The 19,769-nt window shown below is 35.3% G+C and overlaps 1 protein-coding gene across 1 annotated transcript in view; it reads left to right on the top strand.

Moving 5' to 3' along the window:
- cacna2d3a (calcium channel, voltage-dependent, alpha 2/delta subunit 3a) overlaps positions 1–17,478 on the top strand; it is a 173,035-nt gene extending 155,557 nt beyond the window's left edge. The window contains exons 28-38 of the mRNA XM_026270653.1: positions 2,071–2,132; positions 3,346–3,390; positions 3,509–3,571; positions 3,798–3,868; positions 5,762–5,837; positions 11,018–11,070; positions 11,754–11,809; positions 12,629–12,743; positions 16,051–16,163; positions 16,346–16,428; positions 16,902–17,478. Coding sequence (XP_026126438.1) covers positions 2,071–2,132; positions 3,346–3,390; positions 3,509–3,571; positions 3,798–3,868; positions 5,762–5,837; positions 11,018–11,070; positions 11,754–11,809; positions 12,629–12,743; positions 16,051–16,163; positions 16,346–16,428; positions 16,902–16,997 — 833 coding nt within the window. The 3' untranslated portion in view covers positions 16,998–17,478. The remainder of the gene's footprint in view (positions 1–2,070; positions 2,133–3,345; positions 3,391–3,508; positions 3,572–3,797; positions 3,869–5,761; positions 5,838–11,017; positions 11,071–11,753; positions 11,810–12,628; positions 12,744–16,050; positions 16,164–16,345; positions 16,429–16,901) is intronic.
- The last annotated feature ends 2,291 nt before the right edge of the window (positions 17,479–19,769 follow it).

Below are 19,769 nucleotides of genomic sequence, written 5' to 3'. Positions count from 1 at the left end.
TCTTTAAGTAGGTTAACCAGGGATTCAACCACAAAAGACAATGCTGGTCCAGCAGATAACTAGAACCAAACAGACACCGGTCAGCATTAACCAGTTTGGACAAGCACAGAACATCACAGAAAGGCAAACTACAGCACTTCTCTTCTAAAAGATCTCAGGATTTTTCACATGAATTTTTTTTTTTCTCAGAAGAGACTTTCTTCTTATTACTTTCCTAAATTGAGTTAGCTGATAACTGGTCAGTTTTTTTTTCTGTTTTATTTGAACTGAACTTCTGTCATTGTGTCAGCGATGTCTTTTGTTGTCATGTTGCTCTGTATAGCCTGGTCTTAGCAGTGTTTCTAATCAGTTTTAGCTAAGGGTTCCTCATCTTAGGATCCAGTCATAAACTGGTTTTGTTTGTCTGTTTGTCATTCCTTAGCTTTTTAAATATTATCCAATGCTAAAAGCAAAGCTTTTTAGGCCTTTACTGATGTGCCATTTTTAATGTTCTGTAAGTTGCAGTGAGAAGATTATTTGTAGTAGTCTCTCCCATTTTTACCAAACTGACCGTTCCATAACATTTCTGTCCCATTTGTATTATATGATCTGTCAGTTTCTGGCAACATTCAGAAATCTACACTTGATAGGACTGATGTGAGCTCCCATTTATTTTTAGATATTACTCTGTAGGCAGATCTGAGATCATTTGTGCTATTAGTGTAACATTGACATTTGCATTAGTTGTGCAAGTGGAAATTGGTGTGTGTGTGTGTGTGTGTGTGTGTGTGTGTGCACATTTTCATGCGACTGTTCTGACCTTGTGGTGAATCTGTCTTATATTCGTATTTTGAACGGGATGATTGCCCATTTTACAACAGATGCACCACTTGCTTATTTAGTTATTTCTAATGGTACCTGAGGTCCAGTTACAGTGTTGGTAAGAGTTTTACATAAAAAGAAGTCATAATTTTGAAATGTTTATTTGAAAGGGTATTTTTTACCCCTTTTTTGATCCTCTAGTATGAATAAAATTTTCAGAACAGAAATCGTGCTGAACTGAAGTGATTTACAGCAAATGATTTAAAAGGAGTGTTCTTTTGCCAAACATTTTGATTTTGCGACATAATGCCTGATGACAAGTCATTACATATATAGTTGTGTTCCTTTTACTAAAAGTATAAACAACTATAAATAAAACTAAACTAATTTAACTGAAAGTTTTTTTTTTTTTTTTTTTTTTTTTTTTTTTGCAAAGCTTGCTTACATCTCTGTAAATCTCTATAAATAGCTGTGCCCTATGATAAGCCACTTAGTTGGCCAGTTCCCAAAATATTAAAATCCTTTGGAAAGTATGCAGAGACAATGTTCTTGTACAACTGAGAACTTCTCGCTGGTCATTGCATGACAAGTTTATAGCTGGTCAAATGGATCTTTGCTGTGGACTTCTCTAGTTTCGAAAGTCATTACCCTATTCACACACTTATTTATTTATTTTTATAATCTTCATGTACAGAGAAACATAGTATAACTTGCAACTTATAAGTTATAAGTTATCCATTGGTAGGCTGATTTAAAGTGGCACTAGCTCTTAAAACATGGCTCTGTTTGCGTGGCCCACCAGGCTCAGCTGTTGTCTAGAGAAAGCTATCTGTTGACATTCCCATTCATCTCAGCGGCATCTGCCAAGGCTGGCACAGGACCCGCGGAAGTACGCTATTAGAAATCACTTTCTAATCTTAGTTCTGGATTCAGCTGTTTTAAAGTCAGTGATCTTTCATAAAATGCTTACTACAGTACATATAGTAATTACTGCAACATAGCAGCAACCATAAAATCATTTGTATTGATAGCAAATAATAATCCCTCCATCAAGCAGTGCAATTCTTCAGCGATATTGACCGGACTCAGCAGTGAGGCGTTAATACTGATGTACTGAAGTTAGGCATGTTTATAGAGTATTTTACAACGTGGCTCAACCAATCATAACCAAGAAAGGAACTCTCCATTTATCAATTGAATTTTGTTTGAGCAAAAGAGAATCAAAGGTTCACTGACATCCTTCTATGATTTGTTTTGATATTTCATCAGCTGTGGGTATTCAGATGAAACTAGAGTTCTTCCAGAGGAAGTTCTGGACTGCCAGCAGACAGGTAATCAAAACACACACACACACACACACACACACACACACACACACACACACACACAGAAACACACACACACACACACACACACACACACGTGCATGCATAAAATGTGAGCATATTTAATTTTTTTATAATAATGTTATAACCCACCTCACCGAGTTACAACTAACCCGAGTAGTGGGGTAAGTAGGTCCAGGAGAAGTAAACGGGGATACCACCCTACAGTCCTCCTCACGTTGTCAGTGTTTCATTTGTGTGTTTGTTTAGATGAATGTTTTGGGTGATTCAACTTCACCAGGAAGTTTTAAATTTCATTAAAGAAAATCTATATTTTCTTTATTGCCTACTGGCTTTTTAAGAGACATTACCCAGAACCATCACCACAATGTTACAGTCTATCAAATTTTCAAGTATTGATGTGCTTGCACTCATTGCACTTAAGTTTTGTTATGTCTGGTAAATTCCAAAAACTGCATCTCATGATAAGAACTTCATACTAGCAGTTCTGTAGCTGAAGCATGGTTGGGTCAAGCAGAATGACAATGATCAAAACATACAAGCAAGTCAACCTCATAATGGTTGAAAAACAAAATAAGTTTTTTGGAATGGCCAAGTTAAAGACCAAGCTTGGAAGCCTATAAATGTCACTGAGCTGAAGCAGTTCTGTGAGAAGGAGTGGGCTAAAACCCACCACAGTGCTGCTGGACACTCATTAAGAATGACCTATCCTCACTGCATGGACATTAGAAACATGAGCATGGTAAAACAATGTCCTTGTCACTCTTTGAACAGCCACAATATTTTTATTTAGATTTATGTTATTCTTTTTTGTGCTCCTAAACCCATTAATTTCTCCATAAAATGATTATAAATAACATGGGATAATAAAGTGGATACAAGTATAGTCACAGTCATTTATTTGAAATGTACAGATACAGTATTCCCATTCTTCCAAGGCCAAACAATTGCTTTGGGTGAGGCACAGACCCAAAACGGGTTACATCTTCATTAGTCGTAATTCTCAGTGGGGTTGCTAGTTAATCAGCGTCCTAATGGTGATGTACAAGGTACTTAACCATGTTTTAGTTTTTAATGCAGGGGAGTGAGGAGGTAAAGAACTATATAAAGCATTTGGTTGCAGATAATGTGGTTAATATGTATTTTTTCATGATATTGTTTGCTGCCTATAATAGTCTTCTTATTTTGCATCTGATAGTGTGCAGCACTTGACGGGAAGTGTTCCATCAGCTGTGACAATGATGTGAGTGTCTACATTTACTCTTTGTACTCTTTCACTATTTGCAGTACACAATTGTTATTGTTGTTTTTTTTTTTTTTTTACCACCTGTACCACTTTTCTGTTGTCCCACCCAATGCAGGAAATCAGCTGTTACCTCATTGACAACAATGGATTCATTATTGTGGCCGAGGATCTGTCTTTGGTGAGGGATGATTATCTGAAGTATTAATCAGTTCAATACTGTATATACTACTTACCTGACTATTCGTAAATACTTAATAAAAATATAATCAATACATGATTTTTATTCAGTAAGCTAAGATATGCATATGTGCGTGCGGATAAAATGAATAAAAGACTGTACTTTGCTAGATTTTTATTTTTGGTATAATAGTTGATCTCAGTTGAAGCCTGTACTTCTCTTTCAGACTGGTGTGTTCTTTGGAGAGGCTGAGGGAGCTGTGATGAACAAACTTGTCTCAATGGGTTCTTTTAAGAGGTATGTCAATGCTGAATGAGACTAAATACATTAGATTGTTTCTCTTGAGGATGAACAGATTACAAATTTGTCAATTGTTGTGTTAAAACAAGTTGGAGGAAGAGAAAATGCATCATTAGAGAAAAATATATCCCACACTGTACTTATTGAATATTAAATAGTGACCCTTAACTACTTATCTAATCTCAGTCACTTGAGCTGTAAATGAGATTGTAAATATGATTTGTATTATTACCTACTACATATAGCTGTCCAGGTTCATATAGATATAAATTAATAAAATATTTTTTATTCAGTTTAAACCACAGTTTTAGTGACATTTAAGTATTCAAATACACATGAATAAATAAGACGTCAACCAGTTATCTTTTAAAATCATGTATATATTTTTTTTATAAAGTACATAATCATATATGTATTGAATGTTAAATATTTTTGTAATTTGCATTTGTCACAAATTGTCACACATTGGCTCATGCTTGTAGCTTTTTGAAATATATTAACTAATGGTCTGTTATGCATCATATACTGTAATTTTAGTTCAAGTTTTATTAATGAAAGTCGTAATAAAATGTTACCACAGATTCAAAAACTTTTATACGATTCAATACCATGAATCCTGCAAACCGACAATCTCTGGTTTCTATTATTTCCTGACAGTATTATTTGTTCATTCATTAATTTACTGTGAATAAAATTATGATGGAATTGATTTAAAAACAAGGATATTCTCAACCCAGGCTCATTGGAAATATCTGGCTGTGGTGACATTTCTGATAAAGTATATTATGATGCTTCTTACATGTTTTTTACATTTTAGACTCAAAAATAAAGGTAGAGCATTGTGTGATTTGGGGCTTCGTTCTGCAGGGCAAACATTCAGAATTAGTGAATGCTGTTTAAGCTCAGGACATATATTTATTCATATAAGATTTCTGAAAGCAGCTTCTTTGGATTTCAATATCATTTGGATTGCTCAAGAGAAAAGAGAGAAAGATGAAGATGATGATGATGTTGATGATGAATATTCTCTCATATGTACTCATGGATGTGAAATGAGTCTTCTGCATACATCACTGGTTGAGGTACAGAAAGAGCTGCAAGCAATGACTATAATTATCTTCATCTAATTAAATGTGATGGAAGAGAAGGCCAGCTCAGGGCCTTACACACACAAACACACACGACTCCCTCTCATTGCTGTGATGTAAAAAAAGAAGAAAAGAACTCATGGGTATTTAATAATCTTTGATCTCAGTCTGAGTTAAACCTCTTTTTTGGCTCATTTTATCAGTGAAAGAAAACATGCTTAATAATTCTGCACAACTGAATAGCGTTTTTTTCAATAGTGTGTGTGTGTGTGTGTGTGTGTAATGCCTGAATGAGTTTTTCATTTCCAGCCTTCATGGACAATTATATATCACTTATAAATGTTTAATACAAAATCAATAGTTGTTATTAGTATGTAATTATAAATCATTATATCAACGTGCCTAATAATTATGTATGCACAGGTTTATGTGTTCATATGGTATAATATATCGGTGAAACTTTAGGGAAGGATTCTAGCTATTAACTAGGTGCTTATTAGTATGTGTATTGCTAGCATATTGGTTGTTTATTAGTACTTATAAAGCCCATATTAATGCCTTTTTGTGCATGACAATATTTTAGATATTTAATCCTGCTGAAAAATGTCTAATCTTAACATTTACCTTACAACCTATTAATAAGTAGTACATTTTATGAGGCAAATGTCATTGTTGGTCATTTACATTTTCATCTGCCACAGTATTATAACTCTTTTTTTCTATTATTACAAAATAATAATCCTGGATAAAATGCATTGCTAAAATACTAGCAGAATGAACAATGTGATTTTTTTTTCTTCAGGGTGAATCTGTATGACTATCGGGCAATCTGTAGGGTGTATGCGCAGACCAGTGATACAGCACACACACTTTTGCACGTGAGTACCATACAAAGCCATTACATCTGTGATGTTTCTCATTCTAGTTTCTTCTGATCCACTATTTTTCTATGGTTTCTTCTGTATTTCTGCAAAAGCAGAACACTAAAACATAATTTCTTATTATGCCCGCTCTTTGAAGTCCTTGATACATACGGTACATCCTCATAGTATCAGTAGATTGTCAGTTTTCAATGGACATGTTTGAGACATGTTTCTCAGTTCTGTGTAGGAACTTGTGAACACTTATAACCGTTAAAAGACTATTGACTTGAAAGAGAACTCCTAGTTTATAGTTTATCAGTGCACTAGTTTATGCAAGAACTACTGCTTCTTGATCACTGTTATATTTCTAATAACTATTTTATTTGTTATAATTTCTGCTGTTCAGCCAGAAAAAAAAAAACATTTTATGAAAACGCAAGGTTTTGAGAGACTTGTTACTATTTGATTAATTCTGCTGTGATGTGGAGGAGGTTCTACTGCTTTAGACAGGGACGGGGAACGTGGCTCATGAATGCCTCTAAATTCTAAAGAAGGCTAGCAAGAAGAAAGAATTGTCACTCTCTAATATCACCGAAAAGACAGTTGTGCACTGACACATCAGACTCAAGGCTTATACGTCCTGTGCAGCCCTTCCAAGCTCATCAACACAGGATTGACCATGTAACTCCTCTGCCCAGGGGTCCTGTGAGGTCCTGCAGAAAGAATTCCTCAGACACGCATCATAGGACTAGATCTCCTGGCATGCTTTAGGGCATGTATTAATGTGGTGAAAGCTACGCTCCAAAAACAAGAAAGAAGAATCAGGGCTTAGTTTGTGGAGGAAGCCAGCCAACTGAAACAGCTTAAGTCGGCTAAAGGCAGGGCTTGAAAACGAAAAATAAAATTCCATCAGTTCACTCCGAGCAAAATCGATATTTTAATGTTTCTGTTCATGCGTTCCTCTGATATTATTACTGTTCCGAACTGGTTCGGGTGGAAGAAATACCGGTTAATAACATTATTTTTTTTTAAACAATATTCTTTGCCTATAATTAGCCTAATAATAACGTAACATGCGTTGTTTCTATATGCAGGCTTTACTGTTCTTACCGTGCGCTAGCTCGTGGGTTCTAGGCTTTGTTGGAAAGAGGACACTGACAAAGATCTCGGCAGATCATAACACTTGATTTATTAAACATGAAGAGGTGAACATCAGGAATTAACCACATCTGATTACTAGGGGTGTAACGGTTCACAAAATTCACGGTTCGGTTCGATACAATTCACTGGTGTCACGGTTCGGTTCGGTACGTTTTAGATACAGCAAAAAAAAAAAAAAAAAATTGGCAGATAAATTTCCTTGATTTTTAAAAAAATGTTTTATTAAAACTAACAAAGTATGTTTTATTTTACATTGAACAATGATGGAGCTATTCTTTACCCATCTTCTATGGTGTTTTCTTAGCAGCATACTGTATAAAACAAAAACAAAAAAATGAAAATGTTATATTGTTGTAGTAGTTATGAACAAATACAAAGATGTAACTTTTTATATGGAACTCTATAACTCTTTATATTGAGTGTGTTTTTACTCAATTAGCTCTCTATAGGGCTTATGTTTTTTGGAACAAAGCAGGAATTACGGTCTGGCTGAAATGGGCTCGTGAAGGAATATTGTAACGGGGCTCAATTAAGCATGTTCTTAAAACCTGCATTTTCCACTACAGAGTAATGCGCTCGCTCACTCTGTGTGCACTGAAGGCTCGTTGAAAATGGCTAAAGGATCTTTCACACAGGACGCGGTATGCGCGGCGCTGGACCCTGGGCTCAGCGTTGCCCTTCAGATACAACGCGATTTGCGCTGCACTATGCCAAGAGCAAAGTAGGTGGAGTTTTCAAAACTGCCCGATCATACGTTCTATTTATAACAGTTCTTCTATCTAATAACGTGCAGGCCTGTTAATTGTATCGTACTGCTCTGGAAATTCCGACACAGTACAGTACTAGTCCATTTTGATTTCCATGCTTGTTTGGATGCCCCGATCGATTGGTAAAGTGCACCCAAACACCAGACCTGTTGGTTATTGGAGGATCTTATATTTCTGGTCTGTTAAACGCATTGGTCATTTTGCAACGAGCCTTCAGGGCGTACTGAGTGAGCGAGCGCCTGACTGAGTAGCCTAACATAAACATATAAGCTGGTGTTTTTTTCTTCTTCGGGGGTGTCAGGGGCATTGCCTGTTACGTCGTTTGGGTTATTGGGCTACCTTGTTGAATGCATATCATTTATATTTCACAATTTTTTATTTATTTTCCAAATATAATTAATTATTCCAAAAAACTGTTCGGTACATAATGCGTACCACGTACCGAACCGAAAGCCTCGTAACCGAACGGTTCAATACGAATATGCATATCGTTATACCCCTACTGATTACACTCTCTACCTCTTACAACTGTGCGCAGACTATTCTTGTTTTGTACATATAAAAATAGCTGGACGCAAATGAGACCAGAAGCAAGACCAAAAAAATTTAATTCCCTACAATAGTTGTTATATAATAATAATAAAGTACAGTTTTTTCTTCCTTTAAAAAGAAAAGGAAAAAAATAGAGATGTAATGTTAGTCAATAACCCGCTGCGGTTAGTCAAAGCAAAGCATAATCTTTTCTAGATTTTGGCCAAATGTAGGCTATTAAAAAAAAAAAAAAAAAATAAAATAAAATAAAAACAATTCTATCAGCACTTTAAAGACATCAAAGTATTTTTAAGATATGTAAAAAAAAATTTTGCTGCAAAAAAAAATAAATAAAAAAAAAAAATTATAGCCTAACATTGCGTTTTTAAAGAGAGAGAGAGAGAAAAAAAACTTAATTCATGGCTCACATTACCTTTATTGGTCCTATTACTTTCCAAAATAATGAAGGCTAAAATGCCTGTAGTCTAAAACATACATTTTAAAAACAGTTATTAGTTTCTCTCCAAAACTAATCCTTTAAAGGCTATAAAAACGTCAGTCCAAAAACAAATTAATTTATGGTGAAGATGATACCTACCTCTCTCATTCAGCACGAATCCAGGTGTTTCCATATTCCCGATGTATCTGGATGCTAAAAATTGATTTATTATATAGTGTTCACATCAGCATACAGCATCCTTCACATCAGCCTTATCAGCACAGTGAGGCGCTTTCATGCTGAACAGAGCAGTGTAACTATTTATTTGTTTCTATTTATTATTTTGTTTTGATAATGAACAGGCTTCAATATAGCAAATTGATGTTGTGTCGGCGCGATGGTCATACCAAAGCTGGTTGATTATACAGAAGCAAGACTTTATTCAAAGCTGTCAGCTTTTGCAAAATAATTAAAACTGTAAAGCTTTTGCAAAATAAAGAAAACTATTCTCTGCTGTTTCGTTTTCCTTTCTGAAAATCTTGGAACGTGTCGCGATGGACCGTAATTTTTTTTTTTTTTTTTTTTTTTTTTTTGTGTTCCTGTAGCTCAATTAGTAGAGCATTGCACTATCAAGCGCAATGTTGGGGGTTCGAGTCCCTGGGAACACATGATAGGTAAAAATGTATAGCCTGTAAGTTTGGATAAAAGCGTCTGCTAAATGCATAAATGTAATTAATTTTTTTTATTTTATTTAATTTAGCACATTTTTTCTTTCATTTCATCAATCTGTCAATATATATAAGTGAAATATATTTAGTGTATATGCCTATATTCCTTTTTATGTAAGCCTATAGGGGTTCGTTTTTCAGTTTTCTCCATTCACAGAAGCACTGCAGATGTGTGATCTGTTGAATTCATCTCACACTATCCTCAGATAAACTCTAAGGGCGGTGCATTGTCATTGAGACTGACCTATGATGAGTTCACAGCTGAGCGACATTTCACTCGTTGGCTTCAGCGTCACATTTGCATATGCCGTACTTCTGGAATTCGTGATTGGTTGACAGCAAATTTCAAATGTTAAATGGAACGATAAAATAACGTTATTAACTGGTTAATGGCCATTTTAAATTTTCGATTCTGTTCGGAACTATAAAATTTGATTTAGTTTCTGGTTCTGTTCCTGTCAAAATTACGGTTTTCATTCTCGTTCCTTGAACCGGTTCAGATCCCTGGCTAATGGTGCCCTGATCTCACTCCGCAGTGGACTCAGGTGGACGCAGTGGACCCAGTAATCTGATTTGGAGTCCAGTGACTATTTCTACTAACAGCTTGCACCAGTGTAAAATCGTCTTTTGGTGTTAAAATGTCAGGACTTTTAAAGATGCCCAGTGATGAATTAGCGCTAAAACGGTATTGACACAGTTATTTTTTGCACCTGACCTTATTGAATATGCATTTTTAGGCGTTTCCCTTTCAGATGCAAAATTTCTAAATCAAGCAATGCAATTGCTTAATGTTTGCAGTCGTCAAAATACTGGTATTTGTGCCATTATTTAACATCCAAAAAAAGCATGTCTTAAACTATTTTGCCCTTGAAATGGCTGCAATTGTTGTTGTTAGGAGGAGGCACCACAGAGAACAGAGAGAGCATGGTAGGAGGCAGATGATTTTTGTCCACATATTAATTTATTTGGAATGCCAGAACAACACAATATCCGAACATATCATTTGCCAAGCAATATTTTTTTTTTCCTTCTTCGGCAGGCTTGCCACATTTGTTCATTGGGCTTGCCATATTAATGTTTGTTGGGCTTGCCACATTAACATCCTTTGGCTTGCCATATGTACTGGCGGCAGGCTTTTCTTGGAGATGATGGTAAGTCATCCCTATAGGGAACAGCATCACCAGGGTTTCCCCCTCAAGGGAGCTGGTGAGGGTGAGCGGCATAAATGCCCTCACATACATGACCAGGTCTGACTGAGCCATGGCGATGAACATCGTTTGTTAGTTGTTAGTTGTTAGCAGAAATTTCTACACCCATCAGCGCTGTTTTGGAATTGCGCTAAATTTTCCCCATTTATTAAATTGGCCCCTGCTTTCCCTTTTTGAAATATCAAAAAAAATATATTGAAAGAAACACTGGGAATGCCAGTGAGCAAATGACAGTAGAAGTGTTTATTTTTATGGTGTATGTATAACGGACATATCACATGGTTAACCAAATGATGCCATGATAATTTAACTACTGTGTAGCTCTCAGTGATTGATTAGTTATTGTTCTTTTCTTTTTTAGCCCTACTTTGCTTTATTCGCAGCTGTCCGGTGGCTTCTGACTGAGTTTGTCATGTAAGTCTCTAATTTCATGAACGTTTCTGTGATATTTAGAGTTTTGAAAAGTGGGTATTCCATTTTCCATGCACATATCAGGACACACAACAGCAGGTGTATGTTTGACTTTTAGTTGAAAATATCTCAACATCCAAAAAAATATGTATCTACTTGATAAGCAAAACTACATACATTTGCTTTGTTTGAAATAAATGCAAATATTTTAATGGAATGGAAATAATTATCCTGGGAAAACTGTTATTTTAAATATTTGTATGATAATATATATATATATATATAGAGAGAGAGAGAGAGAGATTTTTTTTTATTATTATTATTTTTTGCAATATCATGTGATGGCAGCATTTTCAAGTGTCAAATAGTATCAAATGGATGGGAATATGCTAATGGTAATCAAAATCTTTTAAGATTTAAAATTTTTTTTAGATTTGCTATAGTATTGACAACATTAAGTTTACAGTGTAGATTCCAAAGTTAATTTTTATAATATAATATGGTTTGTTTTTATAATATGATAAATCATTTCAGGTTTGGAAGCACACATAAGGACACACTGAAATAATAGTGCTGTACTTCTCAATCTTTGTTTTGGCCTCTTTTATCTGTGTATTATTTATTTGTTTGTTTCTCTCTTTTCAGCACTTGCTTTCATTATTGTTCTTATTCATTTGCTTTCACAGATTTCTGGTTGAGTTCAACCTGTACAGTTGGTGGCACTCTGACCTCACCACTAAGGGTTTGTATGTTTATGAGGATGTGAGTGTGTGATGTGTTGAAGGCATCAGATCTGTATATTCTATAACTAGTGCTCAAGGCACAAGGTCAAGGTTTCAAATGTGCACCGACAGCAATATTATGTGCTACATTAATTTAATCAATCACCATGTGCAGTGCTACATTTCAGCAGAAGTAGAGTGAAGTTTAGGGTTGCAACTCTACTCAGCCACAAATAACACTTAATACTGAAGCCAGGACTGCGGGCAAGGCTTTATTTGCCTTTATTATGGCCCAACCTCTCTAAACCGCCTGCAGTTGAATTCTTGTGGAAAGCAGCAAATGACGAACTAACTCATGCTAATGCCAGCGGATGGAGAGAGGTGAACTAAGTACTTTTTGGATTGCATAATAGAATATCTTGTATGCAGAAATTTGCTTTGCAGTGAGGCCACTATGAATATACAATTGTGCTGTCTGAAGCATGCAGCTCAATGCAAATAAAACTACCAAACTCACAGAGAGAGGACATATTCAAAGCAAAAGGGACAATTCACTTTTTTCCCCATTCTCAAGTAATCAACATTAAATTGATCATTCACAGCATCATGCAGATGACTAGATACTGTATTACATCTGTATGCATTCTGAGAAAAAATAAATAAATAAATCCATAAAAAAACTAAATGTATAGATGTTAAGCAGATTCAACAGAAGTGCATGCCTGGCATTCATTCCTGTCCATAAATTTTAAAGAATTGTCTTTTTCTGAAGTGATACAGTTAAGCCTTGCCACAGAAAAACATTTAAAAGCAATGTCTCTCTCTGTTTTTCTCTCTAGCTCAGAGAGGAGGCAAAACTATGTTGGTTCCTTGTGATAAAGAATATCCAGCCTTCGTGTCTGAGCGCACCATTAAAGAAACCGTGGGAAATATTGACTGTGAAAGTTGTTTAAAGTAAGTGCAGCACTCAGACACACAACAATCACAAAAATTGATCCGCAAGCACATATACATAAGACAGCTGGGGTCCGCTGAAAGATATCAGACAACCTTTATAATCTGTTCTCTCACATAGAATTGTTATTCGCTTGATTCAGAATTATGTGAGTGAACAGACTACATTTACACAGACTGTACTGTATATAGATTATCACCATCTTTCATACCTTGCTACAAATGAGCATCTTTATTTGCGGCACATCATGTTGCATTTAGCAGCAGGGTATCTGTCTTCTTGCATTGTATATTTACATCATTAATTGCTCAGTTAAATTTAATGAGTGATATAGTGTTGTGTTACGTGCATGAGTGAATGATGTACTGTACAAGATAAGGAAAGAAAGTTATAGAATGGCGTTGTGTGTATTACATCATAACAGGAAGCTTGCAATCCTTGTCTTTATAACATTGTTATAAATATTCAAACAGCAAAATTTGGAATCATATCCACTTTGTAGCAATCATGCATTTCAATGCAGTAGTTAGTTAAATGCATTACAAATGCATACGATTACACTTTAGTTTTTTTATTTTTATTTATTTATTTAATGCGTACTGTACATACCTTGGCTGTTCTAAGACTTTATTTTCATGGTCCCTTTTGAAATTCTGTTGACTATAAGTAACTTGCAACTATGTCAACTAAATTTAGTTATTAGACTATTAGTAGAAGGTTAGGTCATGGTTAGGGAAGTTTTCTGTACACTGTAAACCCCGACAAGTTAACTTAACTCAAATCGTTTGAGTAAACAGATTGCCTTGATTTAAACCCTGTAAGTTTTAAAACTTTGCATTTAAGTAATTAAGTGATTAACTGAGTGCTGATTGAGAATTAGTGATGAACACCTGCTGTTAACAAACAGAATCACTGAAGAAAAGAGAAACACAAGAACTACTACAACTGACTTCAGACACAGCCTTAGATGAAATCAACTGAAATAAAATACATGAAATCTCTCAAGATCTGATTAAACAACCCCACAAACAGCATCACCAGCTCCACTTATTAATAACCAGACTGACTTTATTTCTGTCAGACGTCTACAGAAGATCTTATTGAGAATGAACTAAGGTTTAGATGTTGATTTATTGTTTCATTTGAAGTAACCATGTTAGAGATCAGTGTTTGCTTTAGTTGGGCTCTTGACCCTTGATTTCTGTCTTAGTCTTTTCTCTGGCTGTTATAACCGTGTGTTTCTAAAACACATTTGTTGTAACTCAAAAGCCCAGAAGAAATGCCATCAGGTGTTAACCTGTATCTAGGTGTAGGTTGTTATACTTTATATTGGTGATAATCACCAATTATTGATTCATAAGAAGTCTAATCTCTGATGAAGTAAGTGTTATGTAATTTGATTGATTACAGTCAAAGTGATCCTAAGACACAGTGGTTCTGTGATAATCCGTTAATACAAAGACTTTCCAAATAGTGTGGTCTTCTACGGTGTCAATTAGTCACACACAGACATCAATAATCAGAATATGAACCTCAACAATGGTGACCATAAAAAAAAAAATCCTGCAGAGCATGCTGGGAGCCATGGATGAGTTTTGTTCTACAATAGTACCCAGCATGCATTGCAGCATGTTTTTTTGTCACCATTGTAGAGGTTCATATTCTGATAATTGATGTCTGTATTTGACCAGTTACTGGCATAGAAGACAAAAGAATGTGTACAAAATGTTTATGAAGTCATTTTAATATTAATTGAATATTACAGAATCACTGGCTCTTAGTGTCATTTTTACTAGGTCCACTTCTACTAATTACACATCAGAGATTAGACTCCACATGGATCAATAACTGTGAATAATAATGAATAATTACCATCACCTTTATAAAGTATAACAACCTACACCTAGGTACAGGTTAACACCTGATGGCCTTTCTTCTGGGCTTTTGAGTTACAACAAATGTGTTTTAGAAACACACTTTTATAACAGCCAGAGAAAAGACTAAGACAGAAATCAAGGGTCAAGAGCCCAACTAAAGCAAACACTGATCTCTAACATGGTTACTTCAAATGAAACAATAAATCAACATCTAAACCTTAGATCATTCTCAATAAGATCTTCTGTAGACGTCTGACAGAAATAAAGTCAGTCTGGTTATTAATAAGTGGAGCTGGTGATGCTGTTTGTGGGGTTGTTTAATCAGTTCTTGAGAGATTTCATGTATTTTATTTCAGTTGATTTCATCTAAGGCTGTGTCTGAAGTCAGTTGTAGTAGTTCTTGTGTTTCTCTTTTCTTCAGTGATTCTGTTTGTTAACAGCAGCTGTTCATCACTAATTCTCAATCAGCACTTAGTTAATCACTTAATTACTTAACTGCAATATATATCTTTCAGTGAACTCAACTGAATTAAGTAAAGAGTACTCATAACTGTTAGTTTTTTCAACTTAAACGGTTTAAGGCAATCAGTTTCCTCAAACGGTTTGAGTTAACATAACTTGTCAGGTTTGAGTGAGGCTGTGTCTGAAGTCAGCTGTTGTTCCTTTCTCTCTTTTCTTCAGTAATTCTGTTTGTTAACAGCAGCTGTTCATCACTAAAGCTCAATTATCACTCAATTAATCACTTAATCACTTAATTGCAATATATATCTTCTTTCAGTGAACTCAACTGAATTAAGTTCAGAGTACTCATAACTGTTAGTTTTTTCAACTTAAACGGTTTAAGGCAATCGGTTTCCTCAAACGGTTTGAGTTAACATAACTTAAGGATATCTGTTTACTCAAACCGTTTGAGTAAAATTTACTTGTCGGGTATTACAGTCAAGGCAATCAGTTTACTCAAACAATTTGAGTTGAGTTAACTTGTCGGGTTTTACAGTGTAAAGGTACAGTCTATTATAAAAATTTAGACAGCATCTGTGGATTTTCTAAAATAACAACACAAGCAACACAAGCTCAATGCTTCCAAGACCGACAGTTTTTGCAGTGTTACAGCATGTGATTCAAACAGCCAAACAAAAGCCAACTTACTAATTCGAGGTCAGACTGACTGTAATGTGCCATTATATATACATTGGTGACTTTGTATATATAATATACAAATATATAATATATATAATATGACTTTGATTGGTGATATACATTGAAAAGACTATGCTAAAAAAAAAAAAAAAAAATCTTAAAATGTTGTGGTACATTTCCAGTATATGAACACTTGTCTGTCTACACAGTGTACTGCCACCTCTTCCTGCAGATAAAAAAGTCATTTGAATCTCATTGTCTGTCTCCCCTTCTGTCTTTTCTTTCCCAGATCATTTGTAATTCAGCAGATTCCCAGCAGTAATCTTTTCATGGTGGTCATTGACAATACATGTGACTGCAGTGACTTTGGACCTGTCACCACAGACCCCATCGAAATTATGTATATCCTTCATAAAAAGACTTTTCTTAGACAATTCTAGTTAACCCTTTATTTGATCTCCCATTGATACTACAAACAGCAGACTAAAGCAATGCTTTCTTTTTGTAGACACTCTCTGTGGTCAGTGTTTTCCTCTGTTTTGCCAACTGTCTTTTGTCATGTTTTTCCCTTAATTTCATTGCACATAACGAGTCTCTGAAATGTGAACGGCTGAAGTTTCAGAAGGACAGAAGGCGACCAGACACATGCCACCCCTTCCATCATGAGGTACACAAATCAGTTCAACTGAGCTGAATGAATGGATTGATAAATAGTTTTAGCTGCACACCTGTAACAGAGGTACAGCAACTATAACAATTCAGTGCAGGTCCATGTTATTTGCACCTTAGTCCAAATTGAAACATGCATTATTTGCATTCGATTGCATTCAATATTTCATTATTTTTGCAAGAAATTGTCATAGCCAATCCCAGGCCCCATATTATGATATTTAATAATCTACAACAAAGTGAACCTTAATTTAGAGTAATAATGAATCAAGTAATATTTGATTACTACAATGAATCAATACAATACTTTTTTTTTGTATTTATTTAAATTTTGTTTCTGTAACTCCATAGGTGAACATTGGGATCAATTGTGCATTGATGGCTTTCTAAAGGATTGTCCAGGTTTTTGATAGTCTTAGAGTTTATAATTCTGTTATTAATTTATTTTTTCTCTATTTGATCCATCTGCAGGAAAACTCAATGGAGTGTGGTGGTTCTGTGGGCTTGACTCCGTCACTAACATCTACAGTTCTTATAGTCCTGATAGTCACCATCTTTCCCAGGTGATGAAAACAGAGTTTGACGCATACGTCCACCTCGCTCATGCCAGTTTCACTCAGTCCAGCATGCAAAAATTGATTACATAAATATTTATTTTACATTAAAAGACTGAACAAATCATCAAAATCACTTAATAGACAGCTGCATACGTACTGTAAAGTTTTCTTTTTCTTCTTTTTAATAATATTGATATTTCATGTACGTATAGATAATAGACAACATTTTACAAATATGGCTACAAGAGACTGATTACTGTGCTAATTAATAAATTGAATAAAAGTACAATTCATAAATATCTGAAAATAAATACAATTGTGTCATAGAATCAGCTTTTTGTTCTGTAATAAGTATTATAATTTATGATTTTCAGACAAACAACTGTGATAATGCAATAGTAAATATGAAAAGTTGATGTTCACAATGAGCATTGCCTTACAGAAAACATACTGCAGTTTGTACACTTTTGAAATAAAATATTGAAAAAAAAATACAAAGAGAACAAAGATGTGAACTGATATTTCATATTCATTTATTTATTTTGTCACATATTTGTGCGCATTGCCAGTGTCTGCTTATGTGTCTAAAAATCTCAGTTCCATGGCTTCATCATGCCGGTGTGTAAGACCTGAGTCCTCTTGCAGGCTTTAGGAAGGTATTTCATATTTGGCATGTTTCTCAAAACCTCATACCTCTTAAACAAGTCAGACAGTTGGACGTCGGATAAACCTGCAGATAATGTCTATATTAGGTCCATCGGTCCATGGCCATTTCTGAACAACTATTCGACATCTAAACTAGGTCCACTATTTGGACGTCCAACCATGACATTGAACATTTGACTTTTGAATTTGGTAATTATCTTGGACGTCATTTGGACCGAATTTGAATGTCCAAAAAGTACATGAAAAAGACATCACTCTGTGGCACATTGCGCAGTGGGTAGGGTCCCTCCCACTTGACAAGCTAGTCAGATGTTGGCAAGAGCTGTAAAGTCAGCCAATACACTGTGCAATTTCAGCAATGTTTTGGTAAATATGAACTCTTACTGAAGTAAATCGCATGTGATGTAAAGCCAAAGCTCACAATTTATGTGCTCAGACTATATGGCCCTATCAGTGAACTGCGACTTTTCACACTATACTTGATAAATAAACACATTTAACCACTTCTCTGAACTATGCAGATCCATACCACACATGTCATCATTTTTTTACTCTGTTTAACCCACAGTTTAGGCCAATCAGTCTGTACCTCTTGTTCAACCTTCACGTCAGAAATTCCTTCAGAAAGTCCTTCTGGCCAGAAACTTGGGTCTTATCATATACTAATATTTTTTTTTTATTTTATTTTTTTTTTACAATCAGAATTAGCTTTATTCGCCAGGTGTGCGCAAACACACAATTAATTTGTTGAGGTTTTTAAAGGTGCACCTGGTAAATACATACATACACATCTGACATATGAGAAGAGAAAAAAAACTGACAAATATGTGTATAATCTGGAACAGTACATTTATGTATAGATTGTGCATTATTTACTCTATGTACAGCTGTATAAATAAAGATATATGGGTTACACTTTATTTTAGGGTCTCTTTACTAGTTGCTTATTAGCATGCATATTGCTAAAATATTAGCCTTTTATTAGTACTAATTAAGCACATATCAATGCCTTATTCTATATCATCTTATTCTATATCCCTAATCCTACCCAATACCTAAACTTAACAACTACCTTACTAACTATTAATAATCAGCAAATTGGGATTTTTTTTTAGGGAAAAAAACAGTCAATACTGAATAAGTGTTCCCTATTTCATACTGGTACCAAAAAAAAAAAAAAATCTTTGTCCTGTCTAAACAACTACCTATAGTACTGACTCCAATCATCATAAAGTTCTTTGAGAGGTTAATCATGCATAACATCAAAACCAGCCTCTCCAACACACTCAATCTGCTCCAGTTTGCATACCTTCCAAACCACTACAGACAATGTAATTTCCTCCACCTTCCACCTGGCTCTTACACACCTAGAGAATAAATACTCCTATGTTTGAATGCTGTTTATTGACTTCAGCTCAGCATTCAACAGAATAATACCACAACAGCTCAATAACAAACTGAACATGCTGCGCCTTAACAGTTCACTCTGTAATTGGATTATGGACTTTCTAACTGGAAGACCTCAGTCAGTCTGTGTCGGCCACAACACCTCGAGCACTACAAAACTGATCACAGGTGCCCCACAAGGCTGTGTGCTCGCCCCGCTGCTCTTCATGCTGCTGACCCATGACTGCACTGCCAAGCTCTGCTCCAACCACATCATTAAGTTTGCAGATGACACCAGGGTGGTAGGTCTCATCAGCAACAGCGATGACACGCACTACAGAGAGGAAGTGGCAAAGCTGGCTGAATGGTGTGGCACAAACAACCTGGGCCTGAAATTGGAGAAGACAAGACTATTTAGTAGTAGCTTATCAGTGGTGACTGTCAGTTTATTTGCATATGACAGGAATTTTCAGAAAGATTAATACAAGACATAGTCAACCAGACGAACACTATTTACAGCAATTATTATAGGATGCAATCACACTTGAAGCAATATTTGTAAGTTGTGTATGTTGTTTCAGGGTTAGCATCATCTAAGGTCATCTGAGGGGTTGGCATCATCTCTTCTCAGGAGTCCTGGATCCAGACTGGAGCTTATGTAAATCCTACATCCCTTGGCAAAACAGAGAAACAAATAGAGACATAATTAGCGTAGCTGCTGTTCCAACCA

This window comes from Carassius auratus, chromosome 8 (assembly GCF_003368295.1).
Source record: "Carassius auratus strain Wakin chromosome 8, ASM336829v1, whole genome shotgun sequence".
Lineage (NCBI taxonomy): Eukaryota > Metazoa > Chordata > Actinopteri > Cypriniformes > Cyprinidae > Carassius > Carassius auratus.
The sequence above is the reverse complement of the archived record's forward strand: the minus strand, read 5'-3'. Positions and strand labels throughout refer to the sequence as shown.